The 27,807-nt window shown below is 64.3% G+C and overlaps 4 protein-coding genes across 7 annotated transcripts; 2 read left to right on the top strand and 2 right to left on the bottom strand.

Moving 5' to 3' along the window:
* Positions 1-50: 50 nt before the first annotated feature.
* Positions 51-3,062, top strand: ALG3 (ALG3 alpha-1,3- mannosyltransferase). Its single transcript, XM_040613365.1, is given in 10 exon segments — positions 51-74; positions 77-203; positions 531-630; positions 726-873; positions 1,057-1,217; positions 1,367-1,487; positions 1,708-1,913; positions 2,146-2,222; positions 2,426-2,570; positions 2,675-3,062. Coding segments are annotated over 10 exon segments (1,299 nt in total). The 3' UTR covers positions 2,865-3,062.
* Positions 3,063-3,166: 104 nt separating this feature from the next.
* VWA5B2 (von Willebrand factor A domain containing 5B2) lies at positions 3,167-15,667 on the bottom strand. The gene is made up of 22 exons (XM_040613364.1): positions 15,491-15,667; positions 11,895-12,050; positions 11,304-11,465; positions 10,768-10,981; positions 10,493-10,647; positions 9,925-10,056; positions 9,680-9,804; positions 9,373-9,549; positions 9,186-9,296; positions 8,861-9,063; positions 8,444-8,558; positions 8,183-8,368; positions 7,927-8,086; positions 7,562-7,851; positions 6,198-6,423; positions 5,752-6,111; positions 5,535-5,672; positions 5,338-5,457; positions 5,018-5,095; positions 4,729-4,798; positions 4,394-4,502; positions 3,167-4,088 (listed from the first exon to the last, which is right to left on the bottom strand). Exons 2-22 carry the CDS (start codon positions 12,031-12,033, stop codon positions 3,480-3,482), a joined length of 3,879 nt encoding a protein of 1,292 aa, XP_040469298.1. The 5' UTR covers positions 12,034-12,050; positions 15,491-15,667; the 3' UTR covers positions 3,167-3,479.
* A 3,438-nt stretch (positions 15,668-19,105) lies between these two features.
* Positions 19,106-21,459, top strand: LOC121096901. Of its 3 annotated transcripts, none has more exons than XM_040613527.1 (2): positions 19,106-19,155; positions 19,579-21,459. In XM_040613527.1, exon 2 carries the CDS (start codon positions 19,603-19,605, stop codon positions 20,743-20,745), a length of 1,143 nt encoding a protein of 380 aa, XP_040469461.1. In that variant the 5' UTR covers positions 19,106-19,155; positions 19,579-19,602; the 3' UTR covers positions 20,746-21,459. The 3 variants fall into 3 exon arrangements, with proteins under 3 accessions (XP_040469461.1, XP_040469462.1, XP_040469463.1); XM_040613528.1 differs by having other exon boundaries at positions 19,131-19,155; positions 19,582-21,459; XM_040613529.1 differs by lacking the exon at positions 19,106-19,155 and adding an exon at positions 19,184-19,468.
* Positions 21,460-21,631: 172 nt separating this feature from the next.
* LOC121096900 (PHD finger protein 13-like) lies at positions 21,632-27,280 on the bottom strand. Of its 2 annotated transcripts, none has more exons than XM_040613526.1 (5): positions 27,087-27,280; positions 24,910-25,002; positions 24,116-24,728; positions 23,762-23,800; positions 21,632-23,652 (listed from the first exon to the last, which is right to left on the bottom strand). In XM_040613526.1, the coding sequence occupies exons 1-5, from the start codon at positions 27,210-27,212 to the stop codon at positions 23,426-23,428; spliced, it is 1,098 nt and encodes a 365-aa protein (XP_040469460.1). In that variant the 5' UTR covers positions 27,213-27,280; the 3' UTR covers positions 21,632-23,425. The 2 variants fall into 2 exon arrangements, with proteins under 2 accessions (XP_040469460.1, XP_040469459.1); XM_040613525.1 differs by lacking the exon at positions 27,087-27,280 and adding an exon at positions 25,379-25,642.
* Positions 27,281-27,807: the final 527 nt, after the last annotated feature.

Below are 27,807 nucleotides of genomic sequence, written 5' to 3'. Positions count from 1 at the left end.
CGGTTGCACCGTCCTGAGCGCTCCGGCCGGAAACACGGCGCGGGGCGGCCATGGCGGCGGGGCGGGGGGCGGCGGCGCGCTGCGGCGGGCCTGGCGGGAGCGGCGGGCGGCGCTGCTGGAGCCCAGCTACACCCCGCTGGTGGCCGCCTGCCTCTGCCTGGCCGAGGGCGGCGTCAACCTCTGGGTCATCCGCAGGGTCCCCTGTGAGTGCCGGGGCCCGGCCTGGCCCGGCGGCGGGGCGGGGGGGCCTTGCCCGCGGGTGGCGGAGCCGGCCGGGGCCCGGCAGCGTGGGCGGGTGCGCCTAGCAGTGGCAGCTCGGCCCCGGGCTGGGCCGCTGCGCCCCTGGGGTGACGGGGCTGGGGGTCCCGCTACCGGGGTGACAGGGCGGCCCCCGGCCCGGGTGGGTGACAGCATCCCCGGGCTGGGGGGCCTGGAGCCTCGGCTGACAGGCAGGCGGGGGGGCGTAGGGGTGTGTGGGGGAGCCCCCCCGCGGTGCCCCCAGCCCCGCTTACCCCTGGCCGTCCCCACAGACACCGAGATCGACTGGAAGGCCTACATGGAGGAGGTGGAGGGGTTTGCCAACGGGACCCTCGACTACACCCAGCTGAGGGGCAACACTGGGCCGCTGGTGTGAGTGACGGATGGCCCAGCTCCCCGCCACCGGGGGGGCCCGGCGGGCACAGGGGGGTGGCAGGGCCCGGCCCCTCACTCCTGTCTCTCCACAGCTACCCTGCCGGTTTCGTCTACATCTTCCTTGGCCTGTACTATGCCACGGGCCGCGGCAGGGATATCGGCCTGGCGCAGTACCTCTTCGCTGGCCTCTACCTCCTCAACCTCCTCCTGGTCTTCCGCATCTACTGCCGAACCAACAAGGTAGCCCAGGGCCAGGGGCCTCGCTGGCTGCCTCAGGGCCTCCTGCTCTGCTGAGCCCTCGCTTGGGCAAGGCGGGCTGGGCGGGCCCTCAGGGCTGGGGTCTGAGCCTTGGAGAGGTTCGGTGGCTGCCGGGGCGCCAGGGCATGCTGCTGATTGCCTTCCTGTCCCTCTGTCCCCGGCAAGGTTCCCCCGTATGTTTTCTTCTTCATGTGCTGCGCCTCCTACCGCATCCACTCCATCTTTGTCCTGCGTCTCTTTAACGACCCTGTTGCCATGGCCATCCTCTTCCTGGCCATCAACCTCTTCCTGGAGGAGCGCTGGTCCTGGGGCTGCTTCTTCTTCAGGTGAGGGTCTGGGGGCGGGGTGGGGGCTGCCTTCCATGGCAGGCTGTGAGCGTGAGCCAGCTCGCCCCAGGGAGGAGGCCGCACGCTGCCCAGGGGCTGCCTGGGCAGCCATACAGGTGCCTCCAGCGGTAATGCAGCCTCCCGCTCAGCCTGGCTGTGTCTGTGAAGATGAACATCCTGCTCTTCGCGCCCGGACTTCTCTTCCTCCTTCTTCAACGGTTCGGTCTCCTCGGCTGTATCCCCAAGCTCTGCATTTGTGCTGTGCTCCAGGTGGGTCCCTGCTCACATCGGCTACAGGGGCAGGCTGGCATCCCCATCGGCAGGGGGTAGCAGGTAGCCCTGCCTGCATCGAAGCATCCTGCCCGGCTGTCCCAGGGTCTGGAGACCTCTGGGTGTATGTCTCATGTGGTGCTGGGATTCCTGGGAGGTGGCGAGGGTGACAGAGACCTAGCTTACAACTGCTGTAAGGGTGCTGACGTGTCTCTGGCAGGTGGTTCTAGGGCTGCCCTTCCTGCTGGTGAACCCTGTGGGGTATCTGACTCGCTCCTTTGACCTGGGCCGCCAGTTCCAGTTCAAATGGACAGTGAACTGGCGCTTCCTCCCAGAAGAGGTTTTCCACAATCGGGCTTTCCACGCCATGCTGCTCCTGGCTCACCTGGCTGGCCTGGGGCTCTTCGCAGTCCATCGGTGGCACAGGTGAGACCTGGGGTTCCCCATGGGTGCTGGTCCCCATCGGCCCCCATGGTGCAGGGTACAGGTCTGCAACTCCCCTGCGCCCACGATGCTGCAGTTCTGGGGTTGCGGGTGGGAGCTGGGGGGAGTTACTGTTCGGTTTCAGGGAGCGCACTGCCCAGGCATCGTGGCTGACGGGAAGGTTGGGGTGGGAAAGACTCAGCAGCTGAGATCAATGTTTGTGCTTCCCCCTGAGGTCCAAAGAGAGCATCCTGGCTCTGCTGAAGGATCCTGCTGAAAGGAAACATGCATCCCCTCCCTTGACCGTCAACAATATCCTTTGGCAGGGTGGGAGGTGGGTGGAGAAGGCAGGGCAGGGCAGGGTGGACCTTGGGCTCAGCATTTGCAAACTCCCAGTGCTGCAGTGCCGTCAGGACCAGCGTGTCCTGGGGGAACAACCTGTGCTGTACAGCTGGGGAGCTGTTGCAGGATCACACTTCCAGCCTCCTGTGTTTGTCCCCTTGACGCCAGCGCACAGATTGTCTTTGTCCTCTTCTCCTCCAACTTCCTGGGTGTCTGCTGCAGCCGCTCTCTGCACTATCAGTTTTATGTCTGGTATTTCCACACGCTGCCCTACTTACTCTGGTGCAGCCCTACCTCCAAGCTTGCCCACATGCCCAAGTATGTGCTGCTGGGGAGGGGGACCTCCCATCTGCTGCGGGTATGGGAGCGAGGGGGGCTGGTGTGCCCCCCTCCCTGCTGACCCCCAATTTTCACCCCTGCAGGGTGCTGCTGCTGGGCATGATCGAGCTCTGCTGGAACACCTACCCCTCCACAGTCTGCAGCTCTCTCTCCCTCCATATCTGCCATGGACTTGTCCTGCTCCAACTCTGGTACGGCACGGCCCCCCCACCAGTGCTACAGACGCCGGCACCGAGCAGGAGGCCCACAGCCATCTCCAAGAAAGCCCAGTGAGAGTGTGGCTGGCCGGGTGATGGGAACTGGCCTCTGGGACTGTCCCTTCTGCCCGCTCTTTCCCCACCCAGCTCCCAGGCTGCCCCCAACCATCCCAGGAGGGTCGTGAGCCCTGGAACTCTGCAAAGGGGGCAGCGTGGGGACCCCCAACAGGCAGGACTTCACCAATAAAGGGGGCTTTGTGTGCCCTTCCCCGGCCGCAGCGTCTTCGTGCCGTGACAGTGTCGGGATGGCCATGCCTCAGCCTCCTCCACCCATGGGGAAGGCAGAGCAGCCACCAGGGCTATGGGAGCTCCCTTCCCAGCCCTGGGAGAGCACTGCCCAGGGCAGGAGCGCAGCTTCCAGGGTGAGGTTAAGACGGAGGATCTGCAAAACTCCTTTGCCTCAAGGTTTGAATCGCCTTGATGCAGCACAGAGATCCCTCCAAGATGGCTTTTCCTAGTCTCCTGTGTGCTCCCTCCCACCAGAGATGGCCGGGAAGGGGGTCACCCCCACCCCAGGGCTCTGGTGAGCCCTAGCGTGCCCTGAACAGGGCCAGTGGCTCCCTGCCCATAACAGAGACACCTGTGCAGGCAGTGTGGAGCCAGGCGTCTTTATTGGCCCCTCTGGCAGCCATCAGACATTGTTGGGGTTGTAGCACAGCATGTTCAGCTTGATGTTCTCATCCCAGTGACGCAGCAGCAAGAACAAGTGCCTGGCTGCCCCTTTGAGACAGCCCACGTCCACCCCCTCGGGCAGCTGCTGTGCCTGCAGCCACGCATCTGCCTTGGCCGCCACCAGCTCCCACTCCTCAAAGAAGCCAGCACAGCGATGCTCCAGCCACGCCAAAGCCACTGCTGTGGCCCAGCTGGCACTCTCCAGGTCCTCTGGCCCCACGTCCTGCCAGATCATGCCAGCCTCAGAGGGAGCGGCTGAGTGGGGGCCGGTGTCGGACTCAGAGCCATGCCCACTGTCCGCCTGCGCCCACACGGCTGCGCTGGGCACCTCGGAGCAAGTGCTCCGGGACGGGGGCGAGCCAGGCTGTGAGGCTGCAGCGAGCTCCTCGCCCTCCTCGCCACCGGGCCCTGCCTCAGGGCTGCTTCTGGCCCCGGGGGACACGGGGCTGAGGCTGGCTCGGTGGGAGGCGTAGGGAGAGGCCCGGCACAGGCGGTCCAGGGGGATCTGCACTACTTCGGAGAAGCTCTCGGTGAGCTGGAATGGCCCCCGGGCTTGCTGCAGCTGCACCTGCATTGGGGGGCGCAGGTGACTGGGAGGGGACAGGCAGGGGTGCAGCCCCCAGCACTCATTGGTGGGGGCCACAGGAGTGTCCCTGGGGCACAGGGACTGCACAACTTGCCCTGTCCCCCCCATCCCCAAAGCCAGCAAAGGCCCCCAGGGCTGAGCAGCACCGTCTGGGTTTGCACCCTCAGCTGGGTGCCACTGCTGGCGCTGCCGGGTGCTGCCTGGGCAGCTGAGCTGCAGCCCAGCAGGGAAGGTCCCTGCTCAGCACACCCCGGGATGGGATGGGGACATGGGGACGGGGCCCTTACCAGCGGGAGGTAGTCGTGGCTGGCGTGGTTGCTGGGACGCTCGCTTTCTGGGCTGAGGCACTGCGGCCGCAGTGCCAGACTGGGCCCCCTGCGCCTGCTCAGGCTAAACCTGCGGGGCAAAGAGGAGAGTTAAAGGGGCAGAGGGGTGCAGTTTCTGAAAGGCAGCTGGACCCCAGCCTGCTGCAGGGATGGGGCTGGAGCACCAAACCCCTCCCCTTACGCTGCAGGAGCTGGCAGGGAGCATTGTACCTGCAGCACCCAAGAAGTGGCATTGTCCCCCTCTGTGCAATGTGCCATTTTTTGAGCCCTGGCATCCCTCCACCCTGCAGCCTCACCTGGAGCCAGTGATGCTCTCCGTGGATTTCTGGGAGCCCATGGAGGTGGTGGAGGGGCTGGTTGGAGGCCCTGCAAGGGGGGAGGGCTGAAGATGGGGGGCCATGATGCACCCAGAGGTGCATCCCGCTCCCTAGCACCTGTGAGGGTGATTCTGTGCCCGTGCCCTCGGCAATGAGGGCAGGCGTGGGCACAGCAGATGCTCCAGCTCTCAGCTGCCAGCAACAGGGTGTTGGGGGCACCCCCAGTCCACCACCACCCAGCCCTTGGCCCCCTCCACCCTGGACGCACCATTCGAGCAGTTCTGCTTTTCCGAGCCATAAGTAGGGGAGGAGACACTGGCTGGAGACCCTGGGGTCTCATCTCGCTCTGCAAAAGAACAAAGCCCTGAGGGCCCCTGGGCTCCCGGCACCCTCACATCCACAGGGGCTGCTGTGCTGCCACCCCCATGTCCCCCCGTCCCAGTGTGGGGCAGATGCCTCTTTCCAGGCATCCACAGTGCTCCAGCCAGGACCAGACCCATGCAGCCGTGAGCTGAGGGTCCCCAGTGACCCTGGTGCTCGGGAAGGTCACTGGGGAGCATCAGCTGATGTAAGGGCCCAGACCGGTACCTGCAGCGACAGGGGCCTCATCCTGCTCCTCCGCATCTCTCCGCTGGTCCACACCTGCTGAGGAGCTCCTGTGGTGCCAGTTCCCTGCCGTGGCGGCTTGGGGCCGGCTGGCTGAGCCAGCTGCAAGGAACGGTGCCACCTCAGCCCTCTGTCCCCTCACTGCCCCGTCCCCAGCGCCCTGAGCCCCCTGGCTGTACCTGTGCCCCACACCTCGGGGGCTGTGGGCAGGGCTGCATGTGTGGCAGTGTCCACAGGCACCAGGCGGGTGTAGAGAGAAGGCACGTTGCAGGCTTTGCTGGTTTGCATGGCTTTCAGGCGAAACCGGCGGGCAAAACCTGCCCGGAGCGAGGCAGTTAGACGTGGGGGGATGCCAGGGCTGCGCTGGGGCAGGGGGACACACGCACTGGCACCCACCCTGCTCCAGCTCGGCTTCCCGCTGTGCCGCGTTCTCGTTGTCCCGGATGACAGAACGAGCTGCCAAGCAGTGCAGTGGCTTGTCCCAGGCTTTGGCCGCCCGCCGTGGGGGGTCCTCCCTGCCCAGCCCCTCCCGGGGCTGCAGCAGCGATTCCAGTGAGGCCGTCACTTCCCAGGACACTGGCTTGCCAGCTTGCAGCGCGTGGATCACCACCTGGCAGCGCAGGGGCAGGCTGCCATCAGCCACACTGGCATCGGCCAGGCTGGGCTCCCCCGGCTCAGGTGCTGGCGAGGCGCTGAAGAGGTAGGAGGGCTCCACCAGCATGTCCCAGTCCAGGTGGGTGGGCGAGAGGAGGTTATCTGGGCAATGGCAAGAAGTGGGCTCAGCAAGGCAGGGGCATCCAGCTCCATCCCCGCCGCCCTCATCCCCTGGAGCCAGCACACACTTGACTCCACTGTGCTGGGCTGCCGCTGCCGTGCCTGGGGTCCCAGCTCATCCAGCCGCCCCTCCAGGGACTGGTTCCTCTTCTGTGACACCTTCTCCAGGGCCCGACAGAGCCGGCGGGCATCCAATTCCCCGTGTGGCGAGGAAAAGCTGCGGCCGGCCAGGGCAGTGCGTGCCAATGCCTTCTTCTGCCGCGCCAGCTCCTCTGTGCTCAGGGCCACCGTCACCTGCAGCAGGGGGGAGGCTGCCAGCGAGCCTGGCAAAGGCACTGGCACAGAGCGCAGGCTGCGCCAAGCCGTGATGGGGCACCTGCGGCCCCGGCTGGCTGTCGGCTGGAGCCGCTGGCTGACACCCAGCCCTGCCGCTCTGCAGGCTGGCACCCGGCAGCCTCCCAGGGCGGCGGGTGATGCTCGCCAGGCTCCCCATACACGTGGGAAGGACCGACAGCACGGAGACAGGAGTTTGCAAACACCCCTGGGGGTTGACTCAGGCTGCCGCTGAGGCAGGAGCCGTTGGCAGGGATTTCCATGTCTGCGGAGTGGGGGGCTTAGCTCAGTTGCTCAGACTGGATGATGCAGTCCCCAGTGCAGAGTGATGTCCCTGCACCAGGGTGCTTCACCTAAAAGATACCACAGGGCAGCAGTGCCCGCGCTGCCTCTCGTGCTGGCAGTGGGGAGCCAGGGGAGGATCGTTTGCACTGCAGGGAAATCACTTACGCTTGACATTTCAGCAGCAAAGGCCGCCAGCTGTGCTGCCGTGTGGTGGGAGCAGGTTACCTAACCTGTGCCACCAGCCAGGAGCACGTCCTGGAGCTGGGTGACAGCTGGCCTCACCTGGCCTTGGAGCCATCAGCACCGGGGGAGCTGCCTCTCCCTGTCCCCCAGCGACCTGGCTGGGTTTTAAACCCAGGTACGAAGCAGCAGAGACTTGGCTCATCGCTAACCAAGTGTTGGGTGGCATTGGCCAAGGGCTGAAGGAGCCAGGCAGAGGCTTAGCCAGCCCACCCCCTCCTCTCCAGCTTGGCAAGTTCATTACCTGATGCCGGCCCAGCTATTTTCATTTAATTTCTGTGGCCTGAACAAGGAACTGGCTAGGGGGTTTGTTAGCCACCCAGCTGACTGCTGGCCGGGGAAGCTGGGGGACCAGCTGCTTGGTCCCCAGCTGTCCTATTCCAGTAGGGCAAAACTACCCAAGGAGTCACCTCGCAGCACCACAGCTGATCCTCGTTTAAAATCCAGGCTACATCACTGGTTTCCAGCCCAGTGGCCACGTGTCTGGGCACAATGGGGCAGCGAGACCCTTGGTAAGCCAGGAGCAGCTCCACCCCACCGCGCATGAGCCACTGCAGCCCGTTGGCATCCTTACCTTGGTACGAGCTGGGGCAGAGGGCAGCGGGGCGGATTTGGTGGAGGACTCGCAGAGGGACAGGCTCTTCTGGCCCTGCTGGGAGGTGACATCAGTGCCAGGGGCTGATGAGCCACCCTCAGGGGCCACATCGCGGGAGCCGGTGGACTCGCTGCTGGTGGAGCTGCGGGAGAGCAGCCCCCGGCTGCGGTCGGTGCTGACAGAGCAGTGCGTCAGGACGTACTGCTCCTGGATGTAGGAGGGCTGGTAGATCCGCTTCCAGATGTCTCCTCCTGAGATGGGATCCACACCTGCCCAGCAAGCGCAGACCCTGTCAGCCCACGGCTCCCAGACCTGCCCCCCACCCCAGCCCCGGCCCCACTGACTCTGTTCGGACGCCTCCGTGCCCCCAGTGAAGAGCTCCAGGGAGGCGTCCCCAGATCCTGGGGTGTTCCAGGGTGGCTGTCGGTTCTCTCCTGGACTGGGCACCTCCTCCTGGGAAGGGAATGCTGAGCCCCGGGAGCCCCGATGAGCCCCTTCCTGGCCCTGGCAGAGAGAAGGCACTGCCGTCAGCACCCCAGCACGGGGTGAAGGTGGTGGCACCAGGAGTGTGCCATCCCCCCCATGCCAGGGCAGCTGTACCAGTGGGCGCCTGTCGCGGAAGCGGGCGATGCTGTAGAGGACGCAGTAGCTGATGAGGCGGTCGCCGGGGTAGAGGGCTGGGAGCTCGGTCGGTGAGAGCAGAGCCTCCATGCTGTCAGGGACATACCAGTCGATGGTGATGTCGCTGACAGCTGGCTCAATCGCTTTCTTCAGGGACTTGATCAGCTGGGGCAGGGAGAAGAGCCAGTGTCACGTATCGCTGTGACCTCTGTGTCCCCCCCGTCCCTGCCTGGGCTTTACCTTGGGCTGCAGCCTCTCGTCCGGGCTCAGGAACTCAGCGCAGCCCCGGCTCACCTTGGCCAAGCCCTTCAGCAGCCGCCGGCATGCCCGCCGGCCCATGCCAAAGCTGAAGCACCTGCAGGAGAGAGCCAGGCCATCGCCATGGCCAGGCCAGGCCAGTGCTGGGCGCTGGGCAGCCCGGTGGTGAGCCCTGCCATGGGGGGATGGGCAGGGGGATTTGATAGCCAGAGATGCTGCCCCGGCTGCATGAGTGGGAGCACCCCGGGGAAAGCTGAGTGGATGGGCTTGGGGCACGTGATGGGTGAAGAACATGCTTGGGGCTGATGGAGGGGAGATGTGGGGCTGCAGAAGGTGAAACCATGGGAACAGTCCAGGGGACAGAGACCACCGTGATCCCGCCGCAGTGCTGGTGCATACCTGACGGTGCTGGCCTGCCTGCGCACCAGCCGGAGGATCCTGCCTGCGTTGCCCACCGCCGCATCGGTGAAGAGGAAGAGCTGGCGGGGGTAGCCATGGTGGAGGGGCTGCGCCAGCGCCCAGCCCAGGGCTGCCAGCAGGTTGGTGCCACCTGCGTCTGCCCGCAGCCCACCGAGGTGCTCGCAGGCACGCCACAGCGTCTCCTGCCCGCGTGGAGAGCTGGCCTCGCAGCGGTCCCCTGGCTCGCCAGCCCCGACCCCATGCCAGGGAGCCGGGAGGGGGGATGGAGAGGGGCTGGTGGGGGGATTTGCCCAGCAGCACTCACGTTGCTGCAGAGGCGGCTGGATGGGAAGAGCGGCTTGACGTTTGTGCCGAAGCCAGCGATGTTGAGCAGCGTCCCCGACGGGAGGCTCTTCAGGGCCACCAGCAAAGCCTCCTAGGGTGACAGCAGGGAGGGCTGCTAAGGACCAGCCACCCAGGGAGCATCCCTGGCCCCATGGCCATTGCCTCACCTTGATCTTGTCAAGGTCAGGGCCATTCATGGTGCTGCTGTGGTCGACAAGGAAGAGGACCTCGCGGGTGATGCTCTGCAGGTCCCCAGGGACACCCCCCGCCACCGGGCAGAAGTTCAGCATCAGCACGGGGTTGGGGAAGATGTCTTTGTGGAAACGTCTCTGCACAAAAGCCACCTGCGAGCCAGGTGGGCCAGGGGCTTTCTCGCACCCCCTGGCCCATGCTGAGGTCTTCCTCACCCACATCCCACCACCTCCCACCTTCCTCCTTCTCCTTGCCGGGCCACCAGTGGCTGTGTACTGTCACCTGTCTTTCACCGCTGCTGTCCTTCCTGGCAATCCGCACGTAATCCCGGCGGCTCCGGATGTGGGCTTCATACTCAGGGTATGTCACGGTGCCATCCTCCATCACAAGGTGGGGGTGGTGGGGCTCTGTGGGGCACAGGGGGTGTTCAGAGTCACCCTGTGCCACACGGGGCTGAAGATGCCCCAGATGCTTTTAAGGCAACGCCCCTCTCCCCCAAACCCGCCAAAGGCATGGTCCCTCCTCACCGCAGGGGTAGAGGATGATCTCCAGGTCCCTGTCATAGCGGTGGGGCTCAGCCAGGGTGACACAGGTAGTGGCAGCAGAGCTGGCCCAGGGATCAGCATCAGCTCGCAGGGCGTGGGATGGGCTTTCCAGCCCTGCGGGGAGAAGGCAGCAGCAGGGCAGACCCTTGCACCCCTGACCGCCCCCCCCCCCCGCACTGGACTCCATACCTGTGCCAGACCTGGCGCTGCAGCAGGGGCTGCTCCCTTCCAGCTCTAATGGGATTAACTGGGCTGGCAGCAGGAGCATGTCCCCACCAACCCGCATCCCTTCCTTGCCTGTACTGCCCCCCATCCACCACACCTCCTCAGGGAAGGAGGCTGCTGACCCAGAGCCATCCAAAGCCACACACAGGGCGACTTTGGGGGGGTCCCTTTGGGAAAGGGCTTCTTTGTGCATAGGGAGTGCAAGAGGACACCAGAGCAGGGGGGCTCAGCTCTTCCTAGAAGCATGGAGGGACCAGGGGGACATCACCTACGTTTTGGGGAGGTTTTGCCCAACAACCAACACCACCTGAGCCACCCTCCCTACCTGCCAGCAAGCAGGGGCCCTTCACCAGCAGCTCGAAGGCAAACTCGTAAGGAAAAGGGTTGCAGGGCTGTCCCCGAAAGACATCCATGGTCTCCACAGGCACTGTGGGGGATGGCTGGCTCCGGGCACCTGGCCCCCCGAAACAGCTGGTGGGGCTGTGAGGGGAGAGGCTGTGATGGCTCCCACCCCCACGCCCCACTCACCCAGCATCAGCATCCCCCCCTCCCCGGGATGGCGGAGACTGAGGAAGCCATGAAAATCACCATAGAGCCAACCTGTCGTCACACAAGCTTGCCGGCTCGCACTCGGGGGCGGCGGGGACGTGGGGCATGAGGACAGGGGGGAGAAGGAGGCGCAGGGCCCCGTCCGGCAGCGTGGCCAGCTCCTGCGCTGTGCTCAGGGTGATGGCCAGGCTCTCTGCTGGGCACAGCGTGCCTGTGACGATGACAAAGGTGGAGCGCTCCACATCTTCATCCAGGACGAGGTGGCCTGGGCAGGGGAGAGATGGGAGGGGGGGGGGTCAGTGGGGCGTGTGAAGTTGCGGGGGGCATTAATTGAACTAATTACTTTCAAAGAGGACAACAGAGAGCAGGTGTAACAAGGGGCATGCAAAGGGACAGGTAAAACCCCAGGAGAGGTAGAGGAAGGGGAAAGAGGAGTCTGAGATCTCCAGTCCCAGAGACCCTCCAAAGCACCAGGGTAGCCTGGCAGGAGCTCTCAGCCCCCCCATATCGCCCCATGCTTCATCCCCCCTTGTTCTGAGCCTCCCAGCCCGGAGGACCCTACAGGATCACCCGTGCCACGCACTCACCGCTGGCACAGCGGCGTGGCCGGCCGGGGCTGGGGCTGCACTGGAGGCAGCAGTCCTGTACCCGGTGCCGGTTCTGGACCTGGAATGTCACCCGCCGGCTGCCCACTGCCGCCTCGAAGCCAGCCACCACCTCCGACTCCTCCAGCGGGTAGATGAAGATGCCTGTGGGTGGAAGAGAGCCCTGAGGCAGATCCCAGCACGGACACCACCACGGCACAGCGTGGCCCGTGGCAGCACCACTCAGAGTCTGACTGACTCACCGGGTGACTTAGTTGCCCGAGAGCGGGACAACACACAGGAAGGACCCAGAGCCTCAGTAGCCCAGAAGAGGGAGGGAGGATGAAACCCCCCTCATCCTCAGTGATGGCAATGGGTTTGCTCAGCCTCACTCTTCTCCTGCCCACAGGCTGATGCTGTGTGTCTGCGGTGCTCCACCCTCCCCGGTGGCCTCTGCCTTTGCTCCCCAAACTGAGCAAGGTTTGGGGGCCAGGACACAAGTGGGCTGGAGACGGGATGCTCTCCAGCATGGGTGCTTTTCTGGGGCTGCACAGGCAGCCCAGATTCCTGCCAACCCCAGAAGCTCCCCCTTACCTTCCACAGGCTCCTCATGGGGGTTGGTGTACACAAGGTGAGCGGTGATGCTCAGGGAGTACCCGTTGGCACAAGCCTTCACCCTGGAGCTTTTCAGGGGCAGAGCCTCCCAGGAGGAGAGGGCGTACAGGCCAGGCATGGTCCCTCAGCGGGCAGCTGCGGGCAGAGGGGAGGCAGGTGCTGGGTGCTCGGGGATGGGGTCTGCCAGGAAGGGGCTTACGTGCACAAGCTGCATCCATCTGCCCAGCCTGCAAGGGGGAAGCAGGTCCCCATCCCTCCCCATCCTGGGGACAGTGCTTTGCAGCATCGACAAAACTCATGGACCTGGACCCAGATCTCTGCTCAGACCCCAGCCCACCTGCAACCTGGGTCTGGAGCCACAGGAGCCTGCAGAGAGCAATTCTGCCCCACAGGTAAATAAGCCTGGCTGCTGAGCAGCAAAATTACTTCTCCCATGGGCAGCAGCAGTTACATACAAGCCCCAAGCTCTGCCAGACAAGCAGAGACTCCTGGACAGGACAGATAACAGCCAGCAGCACACAGCCCATCTCTCAGCCATCCCCACAGCAGCTTGGTGGTTTCAGAGCCTCCCCAGACCATCTCCCATACTGGCCAGGAGAGGAGCACCCGCTGCTCCCATCTCCATCCACCCACAGAGTTTACCAGTGTAATTCACTTTTTCTTTTTTTTTTTAAAAAGGGTGAGTAGCCCACAGTGTAACTAGGACAAAACAACGAGCAGTGTTTGCTGGGGGTTTAATAATTAACAACAAGGTCAGTGCTGCACTGAAGAGCAGCACAGAGGGGAAGGCCCTGCAGTGGGGGAGCCTGGCTCAGGGGATGATGATCTCTGCCTCTGGGTGAGAAACGCTCAGCACAGAGATGGATGCGTCCAGCATCCCACCCTTCAGCAGCAGCTGTGGGAAGAGAGGTGGCTGGGCACCAACCCACTCCACACCCCTCTTCCCTTTGGAAAAACCACCTGGGAGAAGCATCCCAAATGATTGCCTGGAGCCAAGGCATCTCTCTAACATAATGCACCCTGTGCTATCAAATACTTGTGTGAAATATTCAGGTCAGCCTTAGCCCTACCTCTCTGTGAACAGTGCGTGTGGATCCCACTCCAGGCATGAGTCTACACCTCTACACTGTATCCCCTGCCCACCCCAAGTGCCTGCAACCCAACAGCAGCGAGGTCCCCATGTCACACTGTGTGCCAGTGCTCCAGCATGCAACGTGCCCAGGGCAAGGGCAAAGCCAGGTACAAGCGAAACATCTGGTCCCCCCACTCCAGTGGCCTTCGTCTCAGGAACATCTTGTACAAGTGTCAGTAACAAGAGGCTCAGGGTGCCCCCGGTATGTGGTCACAGGGTGCCTCTCCCAGAGCATCCTTGAAGGCAGAGCAGGGCTACATCCTTGCAGACAGCACCAGGATGGAGTCCACGGCTGGGCAAGGCAGGGAGCCCCCAAGAAGCACAGAAGTGCATTAGCAAGGTAGCTGCATCCCGGGAAAATAAGTCCATTATGCAGGAGGGCAGCTGTTAATCTGCTCAACTGGCATCACAGGGTTATGCTGGCAGGCTCTGGCCATCCAAGCACCCACCACCATCGCCAGTCCTCCACCCTGTATGCAGAATGCTGCACACACTGCTGAGCGCCCCCCCCCCCAACCCCCTCCCAGCAGCAGCACAGAGTCCCTGCACAGCCTGGTTTTCCTCCACACTGGCTGTGCCACTGCTGGGAACATCACCAGCCAGGTCCTGCCCTGACCACAGCACCCAGGTGTGGACTGGGACTCTCCCAGCCCAGCCACAGTGAGCTATTGAAGGCTGATTTCCCCTCAAAAACCTTCCATTTGTTCCCAAGGCACCCAGCTCGATGCTCAGCAACGTGCCTGCTATTTGCCATGCTGCCCGCTGGCCCGGGCACTACCAGCTTGTTTACCAGGGACTTACTGGAGAATCCATCCCAGCTGCTTTTTATCACTTCTCTTTACATTTACCCTCACAGAGTAAACAGGCCCCATCTGGCCCTGCTGCACTTTACGCTGGCTGCTCTAAGCCCTGCGGTAATGAATAAAAACAGACCCAATGGTCCTCGCCCCAGCATCTTCGTCCTCGTCCCCTGGGGCAGCAAACTGTCCCCAGGTGCCAGCATGGCATCACCAACAGGTCCTTGGGCCCGTCCCCAACATGGTCACCAGTGCCTTTGCAGCCCCTTCCTCTTCCTCCCTTCCCACCTGCTGCTCACAGGAGCTGGTTTAACTGACAGCATCCCAAATACAGAGGGGGTCGCAGCAAGAGCAGGGCTGGGTGCAGCTCACCACCTTGGTGGCAAAAAGCCCTTGGTGAAGGCGAGACTGACCTAACTCTTCTCTAGGTCAGAATAACTTAAAGTTTCTCTTCTCACCCGTGGATAGGTTGAGTTTTCTAGCGTGGCTGCTGCAGCAAGCCAGGTGCCTGAGCCCAGCAGACCCTCCTTAGCTGTCTGCAGAGTTGTCAGAGTCTCACCTGCTGCAGAAACAGCCGCCCACCCCAGGGTGCAGCATGGTCCCGGGGAAGGATGAGACCAGCCCTGGCACAGGCAAACCCAGTGGAAATTTCCAATGGTGACAGAGGCACAGACCGGTGCAAGAGGAGGATGGAAGGAGAGGAGCCCAAGCCTCTGTGGCAGCACCTGGAGTGAGGAAGCATCACTGCCCCTCCTGCTCACCTGCGTTACCCCCTGCTTCCCTTGCCTCCCTTCCCTGCAGGATATTCCTGCATGGCTCCGCTGGGACAAGACACAAGGGCAGGAGAGTGAGATCTGTCCCAACTCCTGAGGCAGGGAGGAGGCCACGGAGGCAGGAGGTGACGGCGCTGCTGCCCAGCACCCATGGGGCATGGCGCTTTGCAGGGAGCCCAAAGAGGAGGAACGGAGGGGAAAGGGATTTCTCTGGCAGCTGCAGGTGAAGGGGACAGGGTGAAGGGCTGTCCCCAGCCTAAGCCTCCAGCCTGTGGTGCTGTGCCCTGGCTGGCACTGCTTCTTCATTTGCTGGGAAGTCAGAACAGAGTCTGCTGCACACACACATGTACACACACTCTGGCACACGCACCACATGCAGGACCACCACGTCCAGGACCTGTGCTGCTGCTCTCACCCCTCCAGAGCCACTAAAACCCCTGGAAAACCCGAGTCCCGTGCCAGGGAGCAGGAGTTACTTGCCCTCAATGCACCCTGACACAGGCACTCCCTAAATAAAAGGTCCCAGCCCCACGGATTTCCCCCAGCACAGGCACACGCAGGTGGAGCAGCCCTGCAGAAGGGTCCCACTGCTCCTCCGGCCACAGGACATTTCTGGCGCAGGCCAGGGACCGGTGGCTGATACCCTGGGGCGTGTTCCCAGCAGTTAGTAGAGCCAGCCCTGTTGGGTCCATGCCGGATGGTGATTTCAGCACTTTTGGGGCCCTGCTGCCTCATCTCCCGCCTCTCACCCCTCCTGCAATCCAGGACTGCCCCGAGAGCCCGCGTGTGACCCTGGGGCACCCAGGAATTGCAGGATACTCACAGGGTCCCGGGCCACTGGGGTTCCAGACTCTCCCCCGCCCCTGCCCTTACCTGGAGGAAGAGGAGGATGACACAGGGACTGCAGGCTCCGCTCCGCACCCGCTGGGTCCCTGCCCTCTGCCCTAGGGGTGGGTTTCCCGGCCCCTCTGGCCTGGGGACTGCAGTACCCCGGGGGGGATGAGCGGTCCTTCCCGGCCTCTCCCTGCTGCAGGCTCCCTCTCTGGCACTGGCTCCTTCACCGCCCTCGCTCCATCCCTCGCTCCCTGTGCCAGCAGCAGAGCTGCTCCAAGCCCAGCCTCATTAAAGAGACACACTCCCTGGTACCGCCGCCTCGGGGAGGGCTGGGGGATGCGCTGGTGGGTGGTGCTGGGGGTCTCAGGGGATGACCAACACTCCCAGGGGGTGACAGGCACTGGCCAACAGCAGAGCCCACTGCTGTGGGCTGCTCTGCACCCAGAGTGGGGCAATTTCCAGGCAAACTTGGGTGCTGGTGGGACACCAGGGTGATGCTGTTGCACCCACAGACATGGGGTGTGGCTGCCAAGGACATGTAGCTGCCCCCTGTGTCCCCCCACAAACAAAGCACAGGGCAAAAAGCAAACCCCCATCAGCCAGCTGAACTCTCCATGGGTCACAGGCATCACAACCAGCTTTGTTAGGAAAGGTCTCAGCTGCCCTAAGACTGCCACAAGAGGACCAGGCACAGGTGGATGCTGAACATCTCCAAACCCAGATGCCCTGGGGTACCACTGGGGACATCTTCATCAGCCTCCATGTGCTGCAGAGAAATCCCAGCCCCAAAAAGCAGGGAAGAGGGGGGGATTTGGGGAGAGCCCAGCCTTTGGGTGACAAGTGTGACAGCAAGCCCCCTTGGGGAGGATGCAGACAGTCAGGAAATCCCAGCAAAGCCAGGACATGTCTGCTGGCAGGGACATTTCATAACCCAGGGAGTGCTGGGAATCCCTCCACTGCCACTCCCAGCTCAGCATTCCCAAGCGGGACCAGAGAAAACTGTCAGATTTGGGGCTAATCTGTGCCCTGCTTCTCCCAGGCAGCTCCCTCGCTGTGCTATAGATAGGGCTGTGCTGCTGCGGCTCTTTTTATAGAGCAGGCAGAGGGGAACCACCCCCCTCCCGTGCACTACAAAGCCCACCATCACAGCCACGCCAAACCCGGAGCCAGCCCAGCCATGCAGGCACAAACCAGGCAGCGCTGGCGAAGGGAGCAGTCCCCAGTCCTGGGTAGGTGGGTTTGGTGTGGCACCAGAGCAAGGAGGCCTGGAAAAGCAGCATTTCCCCATTGTATCTCACCTTAAGCCGACCCACGCACCACTATGGCTTCGGCTCCTCGGCACGGGTTTCACAGGTGACAGCAGGACCAAAGGAGGAAAATCTCAGCAGAAGATGCCCTTTGCTGCACACAGTAGCCCAGGGCACGCTCCCTCCTCCCAGTCGCTTACCCTGCACTTCAGCCAACACAATTATCTGGCAGAGAGGCACTCTGTGCATCCCTGGGGTGCTTGCAAGAGCATGCTGAGCCATTCCCTCTCTCTGTGCAAGATGCCCCACGGCACACTGCTTCCCCTCCTTGTGCTGCACAGGGAGAGAGGAGAGCTTAAGTGTGCAGCTGCTCTCCTTCCCTGTCATTTATGACCGCAGGAGAAGGATGCTAGCCCATATATTACCCCCCCATGACAGACGCCAGCTCTGCGTGCTGCTGGAGGCACAGCGCACACCACAGCACATCCATGCAGCCTGCATGGGGCTCCCGCTCCCATCGTCACAGCAAGCGCCGCAGCTGCTCCAGCCCCAGATAAAAAAAATAATGCAAGCTTTGATTTTTCTCTGAGATATTGTTTCTAGGCCAAGTTGAGGCAAAGAAAAGCATCCAAATGCAAGTGCTGGGTTGGTGCCACCAGCCAGGGTGACAGGGCTTGGCCAGCCCACATCATCAGACACTGTCTGTGGCACCGGCATTACAGCAGGTGAATAACCACAGCGTGGGCGACACAGCCGAGCCTCCCCCAGGCCACCAGCTACCTGCAGCAGCCCTGAGGGGATGCAGACAGGCTCCATCCTGCTTGTACAGTGCTCACAACAGCATCAGACAACAGGCATGCACGTCCTCACTCTGCACCATCACAGCTTCCCTACAGCAGCTCATCACAGCCACAAATAGACGCCCAGGGAGCTCAGCATTGCTTGCCAGCAGAGAGCCGAGCTCAGGCTTGCATGAGATCCTGCAAGCGCAGACCCAGCTCAGCCCAATGGCTCCATTCAACGCCCTCACACCCCAGCAACCCCATGCAGCCCTCACCAGCAGCTCCCACACTGCCCATGGGACTGGTCATGGTCTAGGTATTTACACCCAAATCACCTGTGCCTTGTCCTGGGCTTGTTGAGCTGAATTATCACCCAGAGGCATGGCTGGCTGGAGGGAGCATGGACCACAAAGCTCTGACAGATGCTCTCAGGTCCTGAGGCACTGATAAGCCATACAAATTTAGTGCTATGGGAGGAAACAACCTGAAGCCTAAGGAGATACCAGCCAGTGTTGGGCTGGGAGCAGCTGTGGCTCCTCAGACCTAGCTGAGGGGCTGCACAGGCAGGGGCTCTGCCTGCGGGGCGAGGGGCAGAGGTGTCCTGTTCAGCTATCTGCTGCTTGTTCATCAGCTCAAACTGAAGAGATCCTGAGGATATGTAGCCGTGGAGCATGCTGGTGTTCCAGGTCAAAATCAGGTGCACCTTAGGTTACCCTGCGCAGTATCGGCCTGCCCAGCTGCCGGGGGTTACCGAGGGGCTAGAGGGAGAAAGCAGCAGGTAAAGGAAACATCGGCTGGGACAGAGATGGCTCCCCTGGGGAGAGAGGCTGGGAAAGCGTTCCTCCTGCCTAGGTGGAACCGAAACTCTCCCAAGATGCTGGTGCAGGGAGATGGGGCTGGAAGCCCAGCTCTGCCAGAGCCAGGACACGCCGCGGTGCCGGCTGGCTCCTCTGCCTGCGGCCGAAAGCAGGGGGCTGGCAGCCGTGGGGCAGCCGCGGGGTCCCGGGCCAGCCCCCCCGCCGGGGCAGCCGGCTCCTGCTGGAAGCGAAACTCCGTGGGTGTCGGGAACCGAAACCGGCGGCGCTGCTGGCGCTGGCCCCCGCCCCCTGCGCGGCGGCCCGGCCCTCGACGGGGTGAGCGCTACCGCGCCCGCCGCTCGCCGCTGCCCTCCTCCCGCGGGGCTGCTCCGGGCGCGCCGGTGGCGCGGCGGCCGTCGGGGCTTGGCAGCGCGGCCGGGTCCGGCCAGGTCAGCCATTCCCTTCGTGCTGGGGGCCGGGCGCGGCCACTGCCCGCAGGCGGGGACGGAGCGCAGGGCGCCGGGGCCTCCGCCCGGGGGCGGCGGCTGAGGGGTCAGGCGGGAGAGACGGGGCCGGGAGAGGGAGCGGAGGACGGGAACCGGCAGGGGAACCGACCCGCAAGACCCCCGGGGCGCGGGGTTCTGCAGGGGCCCGTCCCCAGCCCAGAGCAGGACGCTGCTCGGGGGGCCGGGCGGTGTGGGAAGGCAGCGGCGGAGCGAGGCGGCGGCGGCCCGGCCCCGACGGGCGGGATGGCCGAGCGGCTGCTTCCCTCTAGCGGGGAGCGGCGGCAGCTCGGCCGGCCCGGGTGCACCCCCCGCCCCGGGCCGCCGCGGGCACGTGGTGCGGGCGGGGCGCGCTTCCGGCGCGGCGGCGGATCGGTGAGAGCGGGCGGCACCGGGCGGCGGCGGCGGGGAGCGGCCGCCGGTGGCCGGGGGAGCTGCGGGTCCCCCGCCGCGGCCCCGGAGCACGCGTGGGGTGCCCCGGGGAGGCGCTGGGCGGCCTCCCCACGCGTGCCCGGTGCCCCGCGGGGAGCCCGCCCAGTTCCCGCGCAGCCGCGGTACCCACGGGCACGGGGGAGAGCCCCCTGTCCTCCGCGCCGCCCCGGGGCAGGGGCGCAGGCAGCCCCCGCCCCACGCAGGGCTGGTGTCACGGGTGGCGGGTGGCACAGGCACTGCTGAGCGTGCCGCTGTGGTGTGTGGGGACAGCCGCGCGGGCAGGGGATGCTGGTACCCCGGGGGTGTGTGGGAGGAAGGGGACCGGGGCTTTGGGGACATGCCTTCAGCTGTGTTCTGCGCCCACAGCAGGAGACCCTCTGACCCGTAGCGATGGGGAGACCCAGGAAGGAGCCTGCTGGCGCGTCCTCCCCTCGGCCGGCCACGGCCGCCCCCAAAACCGCCCCTGCCGAGCCGCCACCTTCCACCTCGGCCACCCGGGCCAAGGCTGTGGCTGTGGGAGGCCAACGCAGGAGTGCTCCGGCTGCTGGGGCTGCTGGCCGGGGATGGGGGACAAAGCCAGTTTCCTCTCAGCCGCGACCTGCAGCATCCCGCAGAGCCCATGGAGGTGCTGGGGACCAGCGTGGAGCACCTGCCGGGAGTTGCTCTGCAACCCAGAAGAAGACACCTGATGCCAAAGGAGCTGCTAGCCCAGCTGGACCTGACCCACGTCCACAGAAGAAGCAGCCACAGAAGAAGCAGCCTGGGGCTGACCCGAGCGCGGCCTGGGACCAGTTCCTGCCCCCGCTGGAGAGCCAGGACATCCCGTGGGTGGAGAAGGAGACCCGGGGCCAGCAGAGCAACCCCAAGTGGTACGAGTGGCGGGAGAACCGCATCACCGCCTCCATGGCCTCCAGGATCGCCAACAGCAAGTTTGCCAATGGCAAGACGGCTGAGGTGCCCCAGTCCTACCTGAAAGCAGTGGTGAGCTCCAGCCCCAGCGTGCAGACGCCAGCCATGTCCTGGGGGGTCCGCAACGAGAAGGTGGCCGTGCAGGCCTACGAGCAGCTGAAGTCGCAGGCGGAGGGCAAGCCGGTGCGGGTGGAGGACTGCGGCCTCTTCATTCACCGGGAGAAGAAGTGGATCGCCGCCAGCCCCGATGGCATCATCAAGGAGGCAGCCACGGGGAAGGCTCTGGGGCTGCTGGAGGTGAAGTGTCCCTACAAGCACAGGAACAGGACGGTGCGCGAGGCCTGCAAGGACAAGGACTTCTGCCTGGAGGTGGACGGGGACTCCTATGCCCTGAAGAAGGATCATGCCTACTTCACCCAGGTCCAGTGCCAACTGGCAGCCACTGGCTTCCAGCAGGCCGACTTTGTGGTGCACACCACCAAGGAGACAGCCGTGGTCCCCGTGGAGTTTGATGCGAAGTTCTGGGGGCAAACAGTGCCCAAGCTGGAGAAGTTTTATACCGAGGCGGTGATTCCCCACCTGGAGGAGAAGGCAGCTGGTTCCGTCTGGGCCAAGGAGGAGTAAACCCTGCTGTCTCGCTGCACAAACCCAGCTTTGGCCCCTCATGTAGAAATTACACCCAGTTTTGCTGATGCTTTTGGACGGTTCAGTGCCTCTGCCCCAATGCAACTGTCTCAGGACCGAAACGTACCAGCAGGACCCTGCTTTGGTAAGGGTCCCTACAGTCAGTGACTCCTCCTGCCCTGGCCAGGCCAGCGCTCTGCTCCTATGCCACCTTGTCCTGTCTCCCCCACCGTATCCCCTGTTTGACCCCTGATATTGCCCGGCAGAGGCTGGCACACCTCCAGCTCTGCACAGGAAGCCAGTGATACCTCTGTGTTGGAATAACACTGATTTTGTGGAGAAAACTGGATCCTTTGACACCTCAAGTGCTGCCAAGATTAAATCGTAACCCTATGCCGGAGCAGAGATAGAGCCAGGGAAGGTTTGTCAGAGCTCAAAGCAAAACACAGCTATTGAGCTAAATTGTGATGTGCCTTAAGAGCTGCAGCAAGGGCGCGTGGATGTCCCCTGCCCGCCCCATGCGATTGGACCTGCTGCTGCTTTGGAGTAATGGATGATGCTCGGAGTTCTCTGCAGCCTCGGGAAGATGGTGCCCATGGAAGAGGTTGGCCCCCAGCCCATGCACCTCTAAAGGACCTTCCTGTGGAGCATCCCCATGTGCCACAGCAGGGCAAGGAGGTGCTCGTTGCGCTATTAAATAGGAAGTGTACTGGCCTTTTTGTCCCCTGTTGTTTGTGCAGCTTGGTGTTTACTCTGGGGTGGGGGTGTAGCGTGGCTGAGCGAGATCCCTGCACCAGTTCCTCTCAGCCACAGCAGAAGGGGAGCACTCACGTCCCAGGGGTACATGAGACCCGAGGCCCCCCAAGCTGTGCCAAAGCCACCACCATTATGGCAAAAGTACTTTATTATATACATAAGACTCCAGCCACACTCCACAGGGCAAGGACCAGAATTCGCTATTTTACATATCAATACAAAGTAACTATAAAAACATAAAGCACTTTTGGGGCCCAGGCTTTCCACAGGAGGAGAGGCACAGGGACAAGCCTGGGGGCTGCTGAGTGACAGGGGGCTGCCCCACACCCTCCCCCAGCTGTGGTCCCACAGTAACCAGATGTGCAAGTAGGAAAGAACCCAGTTAAGAAATAGTCATGGGGACTGCTAAGTGGGTGCTGTCCCACTCCCCACTGCGGGCAGTGGTGTGACAGGGGCCAAGCCACGTGTCACCAGGACAGGAGCAGGGCCTGTGTCCCCCAGGGAAAGTGCAGAAGGCACGTGGGCCAGGCTCTTTGGAGGGGCCGTGAGGAGGAGGTGGGATCCAACAGTTAGTGCACACGGGGGCCCCAGGTCACTCACGCGCGCGCGCGCACACACACACACACAGGGGACATGGAGGGGGAAAAGCCTTCTGCTGCCAAACTTAACCAGGGGCCTGGAGAGGGCACATCCCATGTCTCTGGAGCAGCAGTTGCATAGCAGAAGGGGCTCAGGGCCCACTCTTGACAAGTCCTTAGGTTTTACTCTACACGTCCAGGAAAAAAAAAAAAGCCAACTTCTCTGATGGAGGGAGTGCTGGGAAGCAAGGGCCTCCCAGCTCCTGGCTCCATCTAAGCTCAAGTCTCAGCATCCAGCTGGTGTTGAAGCAGATGCTCCACCAGACAACCCTGCAGGCAGGAGATGGCCACAGGGTACAAGCTCCAGTTGTTTTAAACTGGAAGTGAAAAACATGGAAAGCTAACCAGAGCACTCTCCTGCTCCCCTTCCAAATGGCTCCCAGTCCTGCCACGGCCAGCTCTGAAGGTAACTTCAATCTCCTACCAGGAATCCCACCCTGCTTCACACAGAAGACCTCAGTGCAACTGGAGAACATGAAGCAAGGAGGGCTGCTCAGCGAGAACAGCCTTTGTAATCATCTACTAGAGGATGCCTTTGCTGCTTCTGACCTAGCAGGACCACCCTGAGAGGCCACGGGCACAGCAAACAAAACCAGCAGCACCATGGGCCAGGGGAAGGGCCTCCCCTGTGCAGCCTACAAGGCTGATGAGCCAGAGATGGCTCCACCAACACCCTCAAAATGCAGAGCCCCAGTCTGCTTCAGGTGTCAGCAGGACCAAGGTCCCTTTCCCTCCGGCCCTGGAGAGTGGCACACTCCATGGAAGGAGCTCGCCTGGGCTGCACCGACTTGCTGGAGGAGAAGTTAAGTCTCTAGGGCTTTGCCGTCACATCCCACCCAAAGGTCCAAGGCAAGGAAAGGAAAAATAGTGAGGAAAAAGGAGGAAGGGGAGTCACATCTTGGGATAAGTGTAAGCTTCCACCACACCACAGAAAAACTACTTGGACTAGGCTTTCCTCAGCTGCCCTGGGGGAAAGGCACTGAGCCAGCTTCGTGCGAGGACAGAGATGTTTCTGAGTGACCTAGTGCGCGGCTGGACCACCCTCAGCCCCCCACCCCCCCCCACCCCCCCCCTCTGGGGTAACAAGAGCTCCGTGGCCAACACGGCCCATCCCCAGGCAGGATGTGCGTGGCAGCTTCCAGGAGTCAGAAGTGCAAGGGGGACAGCCCAGCCCTGCGGCCCAGCCCCTCCCCTGCCATTACTGTGCATTGATTGTCTAGCCAAACCGGGCTGCAGTCTTCAGTTTAAAAAGGGGACCCCCCCAGCCTCCCCGCTCTGGAGGAGCTTCAGTCACAGAAGCGCTTGCGGGGCACCGTCCGAGCTCGGTTTGAGCGGCGAATCTCCTGCTTGGCATCGCGGCATCGCTGGCAAATAAAAACCTCAGGCACGTTGGATTTGCGGATCTTGGCACAAGAGAGGTGGATCCAGGTAGCGCATTCATTACATTCGATCATGGGCCTCCCTGCGAAGGGCTTCAGGCAGAAGCAGGTGATCAGATCCCAGGCATCGTCGTCTGGTCAGGGAGAGAGACACCAGTCAGAAACCACCTTACCAGCTACGGGTCCGGCTGTGGCCAGACTAGCCAGTTCTGCTGGTGTTAAATGGGACAGCCCCCCACTCACCTTCTGCTTTGGTGTTGGGAGCTGCTGCAAATTCAACCGCTAATGTTGCAAAACGGGGTAAAGGAAGAGAAAAAAAAAAAAAAGGTTAGTAAGGCAGCCCTACACCTCACTTCAGACATGTTTCAGGTCTGTACTGCTTGCCCTGTAGAACAGAGCTGCCAAAGGGCAGGCCAGCTCCCTGCCCTCTGCTCTCCAGCCCCTCCAGGTCCTGAAGGTAGTCCCCTTGCTGGGAAAGGCTTGGGCCATCAACAAGCCCTCCCCGCAGCCAGCACGGGTGGCTCCAGCTGAGGGAGGGATGATACTCAGCGTTGGCTGCAGCACAACAGGGCCCTCTGCACCCCCTCTGACACTCACCACTAAGCTGGGAGCTCCCTCTACTCGCATCTTCCCCTTCGCTTTGGTCCAAGGTACTAAAAGAACTGGGGCTTTTCCTCCCGCCAGAGCAGGGGTCATGCTCCTTTAGCTGAGGATCATCTCCTGCTGGCTTCTTGGTCCCCTGCGCTCCGTGCATCCAGTCCTTCTCCTCCATCAGCTCCTCCAGGAGGGAGTTGGGCTGGGGGTCCCCAGCCAGGTTGAGGGAAGGCTCCAAGAGCTGCTCTTTCATGGGAGGCACCTGTCCCTCCAGCGCAGCCAGCTCCTTCACCCCATCCTGCTCTGCCCCAAAGCCCTTCCCGGCACTCAGCGGCACCCTCTTCTCCACCTCCTGCTCCAAAATGAGTTTCTTTGCTGGTGGTTTCTTCCGCCTGGTTTGCTGGGGCCGGACATCATAGAAGCTGGCGGGGAAGGCAGGGCAGCTCACCAGCAGGCTGTTGTCCACAGCCCCCCTTGCTGCAGCGTTCCTGCTCCTGCCATCGTCCGTCAGGACGTGGCAGTCAGAGGAGTGGGACGAGGCCCAGCTATCGCTGTCCTGAGTGCTCCCCGTGCTGTTCTGGGGACTCATGCTGCCTCCGTGGGGCCAGGGCTCATTCTGCAAGAGGGGAAGATGCAGGACTAGCATAGGAGACCACAGCACAGGTATTCAGGGTAAGGAGAAAGGGGCAGGGGATGGAGAACAACTATCCAGAAGGATCAGGAGCTGGCTCCACACAGGGCAGGGAGCCCAGAGGAGCCAGTCTTTTTGCAGCAGGACACCCTGCAAGCCCACTTACCTCTTCAGGGTAGGGGATGTAGCCTGCGTAGGCCAAAACGAAGGTGCAGAACTGGTTGAAATCCTCCACCGTTCTCTGTCGTTTCTGCAATGGCTACAACAAACACCGTGTGTCGATTAACCCCCCTGGATACACCTACCTGAGCCGCGCAGAGCATCACAATCGACCCGACCCCAGCAGGCAGCCCTGGACCGCCAGGCAATTATACAAGCACATAATATTTAGGTCACCTGAACACCCATCCATCCATCCTTCCCATAACCCGCCTGCATCGGGAGATGCAGCCCGTCCCTTTGAAACCCGGGTTGCAGGGACGGGACACGACGGGACGGGACACCCGGAGCGCAGCAGCGCCCGGCAGGGCTGAGTCAGAGCCTCGGGAGCTCCGGGCCGGCCGCCCACAGCCACTGACTCAAGGCCAGCGGGAGAGGGCGGGGGGACGGGGGGACACCCCGCGATCTGGGCTTACCCGGCCGCTCCCGGGGCAGCCGGCACAGCCCGGCACAAGGTCCCGCGGCCGGAGCGCCGGGGACCCACGGCCCCGCGTGTGGCACCGCCAGCCCCGCGCCGGCGTCCCCCGGGCTGGGGCCGCGGAAGCGGGACCCCCCCGCCCCGCCAGTCCCGGGGGCGGAGGAGAAGCCCCGGCGCCGGGCCGCATCGGTCCCCCGCGGCCGGGCGGGAGCGCAGGGCAGGGCAGGGGGCGGCCCCCCCCGGCCGCCGCCCGTCCCCGCGCCGGGCACCTGATGGCTCCCAAGATGGCGCCGCGCTCCCGGTCCTGCCCCAACCGGCCGCCGGGGGGGCGCCCCCCCCCCCGCACACGGACACCCCCCACACGAGAACCACCCGCCCCGGCTCGGGACCCCCCCCACCCCCCGGCAGCGCCCCCCCCGCTCACACACACACGCGCACTCCGGCCCCCCGGGCCCGCCTCGGCACGCAGCCCCCCGGGGCAGCACGGCGCGGTACAGCCCGGCCCCGCCGCCGCCCGCGGGGGCTCCGCGTACAGCCCCCCCGGGAGCTCCTCATCCCGCTCCCCCGTGCCCACAGCCCCCCCCCCCCCGCCCACAGCCCCCTCCGAGGGCTCCGCGCGCAGCCCCACCCGCGGGCACACCGACAGAGCGCCCCGCGCCCCCCCCCCCCCCGGAACACGCAGACCCCTCCAGCCCTCCCTCAGGCACGGCCCCCCCCGGCATACACTCGCGCCCCCCCCCTCCTCGCTCAGCACACACTCACGGCCCCCCCCCCCCCAGCACACATTCACGGCTCCTTCCCACCCACACTCACGCCCCCCCCCCCCCCCCAGCACACACTCACGGCTCCGCTCCCCCTCCCCCCCCCCCCGGCACACACTCACGCCCCCCCCCCCCCCCAGCACACACTCACGGCTCCGCTCCCCCTCCCCCCCCCCCAGCACACACTCACGCCCCGTTCCCCCCCAACACATACTCACGGCTCCCGCTACCCCCCCCCCCCAGCACACACTCACGGCCCCCCCAGCACACACTCCCAGCTCCCGCTCCCCCCCCCCCAGCACACACTCACAGCTCCCACTCCCCCCCCAGCACACACTCCCAGCCCCCCCAGCACACACTCACAGCTCCCGCTCCCCCCCCCAGCACACACTCCCAGCTCCCACTCCCCCCCCCCCCAGCACACACTCACAGCTCCCACTCCCCCCCCAGCACACACACTCCCAGCCCCCCCAGCACACACTCACAGCTCCCACTCCCCCCCCCAGCACACACTCCCAGCCCCCCCAGCACACACTCACAGCTCCCGCTCCCCCCCCCCAGCACACACTCACAGCTCCTGCTCCCCCCCCCCCAGCACACACTCACAGCTCCCACTCCCCCCCCAGCACACACTCCCCCCCCCCCAGCACACACTCACAGCTCCCACTCCCCCCCCAGCACACACTCCCCCCCCCCCAGCACACACTCACACCTCCCGCTCCCCCCCCCCCCCCCCAGCACACACTCCCAGCCCCCCCAGCACACACTCACAGCTCCCGCTCCCCCCCCCCCCCCCAGCACACACTCACAGCTCCTGCTCCCCCCCCCCCAGCACACACTCACAGCCCCCCCCAGCACACACAGGCACACGCAGCTCCCCCGCCGCAGGCACACAGCCGCTCACCCAGCAGCCCCCCCGCGGGGACCCCCACCCGCCCCGCTCACCTCCTCGGGCCCGGGGGAGCCGGGGCTGGGCACGGGGCTGCTCCCCGCCGAGCGCGGCCCGCCGCGGGGGACGGCTCCTCCGGGGGCCTCGCGCCCCTCACCTGCCGCGTCCCCGCCGGTGCTCATGCCGCCGGCCCTGCCCGGTGCGGTGCGGTGGGCGCCCGCCGCCGGTCGGAGCGAGGCTGGAGCGCCGCCCCGGCCGCAGGGGCGGGACCACCTGGTGGCGGGGAAGGCGGGGGCGGGGCCTCGCGCCGGCCGCCCCGGGGTGGGATGGGGGGGGGGAGTTGGCGGGGGCGGGGGGAGCGGGGGTGCCCGCCTCCTACCGGCGCGGGTCTGGGGCCGCCGGCAGCACCGACTGCCACCGGCAACCGGGACTGGCCATGCCGGCACCTCCGGCCGCTGGCCCCGCACCGCTGCCCAGGTCCCCCCGCCCCCCCCCCCCCCCCCCCTCCGCTCTGCCCCCCCCCCTCCCGCAGCCCCCAAACCACAGCGGGATCCTGCGCCCGCCAGAGCCGACACCCGGCCCCGATCCGTGCCCCCCCCCCCCCCCCCCCCCGGGACACAGGCTTAGCCCCCCACACGCCCCCCGGCCCCCGCGGAGCCATTTAATTTGGCAAGAGCTCCCAGCCAGGCACTGCCCCGCGCTCCGAGCACCCTTGTGCTCAGGGCACCAGATGCCCCCTCCCCCCAATATCCAAGCCCCTCCCCCCCCCCCCCCCCC

This window comes from Falco naumanni, chromosome 13, assembly GCF_017639655.2.
Source record: "Falco naumanni isolate bFalNau1 chromosome 13, bFalNau1.pat, whole genome shotgun sequence".
Lineage (NCBI taxonomy): Eukaryota > Metazoa > Chordata > Aves > Falconiformes > Falconidae > Falco > Falco naumanni.
The sequence above is the reverse complement of the archived record's forward strand: the minus strand, read 5'-3'. Positions and strand labels throughout refer to the sequence as shown.

What these genes read in the sequence shown, in the direction of transcription:
- VWA5B2 (XM_040613364.1), bottom strand. Translation starts at nt 12,033, where the DNA reads ATGCCTGGCCTGTACGCCCTCTCCTCCTGGGAGGCTCTGCCCCTGAAA. An exon ending in GCAAGCTTGTGTGACGACAG is followed by an intron (nt 10,648 to 10,767) that starts GTTGGCTCTATG and finishes CTCCCCTCACAG; the next exon opens with CCCCACCAGCTGTTTCGGGG. An exon ending in ACGAGAGGCTGCAGCCCAAG is followed by an intron (nt 8,369 to 8,443) that starts GTAAAGCCCAGG and finishes TCCCTGCCCCAG; the next exon opens with CTGATCAAGTCCCTGAAGAA.
- LOC121096901 (XM_040613527.1), top strand. Translation starts at nt 19,603, where the DNA reads ATGGGGAGACCCAGGAAGGAGCCTGCTGGCGCGTCCTCCCCTCGGCCG.
- LOC121096900 (XM_040613525.1), bottom strand. Translation starts at nt 25,567, where the DNA reads ATGCGGCCCGGCGCCGGGGCTTCTCCTCCGCCCCCGGGACTGGCGGGG. An exon ending in ACATCCCCTACCCTGAAGAG is followed by an intron (nt 24,729 to 24,909) that starts GTAAGTGGGCTT and finishes CCCCTCTTGCAG; the next exon opens with AATGAGCCCTGGCCCCACGG. An exon ending in AGGGAGCTCCCAGCTTAGTG is followed by an intron (nt 23,801 to 24,115) that starts GTGAGTGTCAGA and finishes TTGCAACATTAG; the next exon opens with CGGTTGAATTTGCAGCAGCT.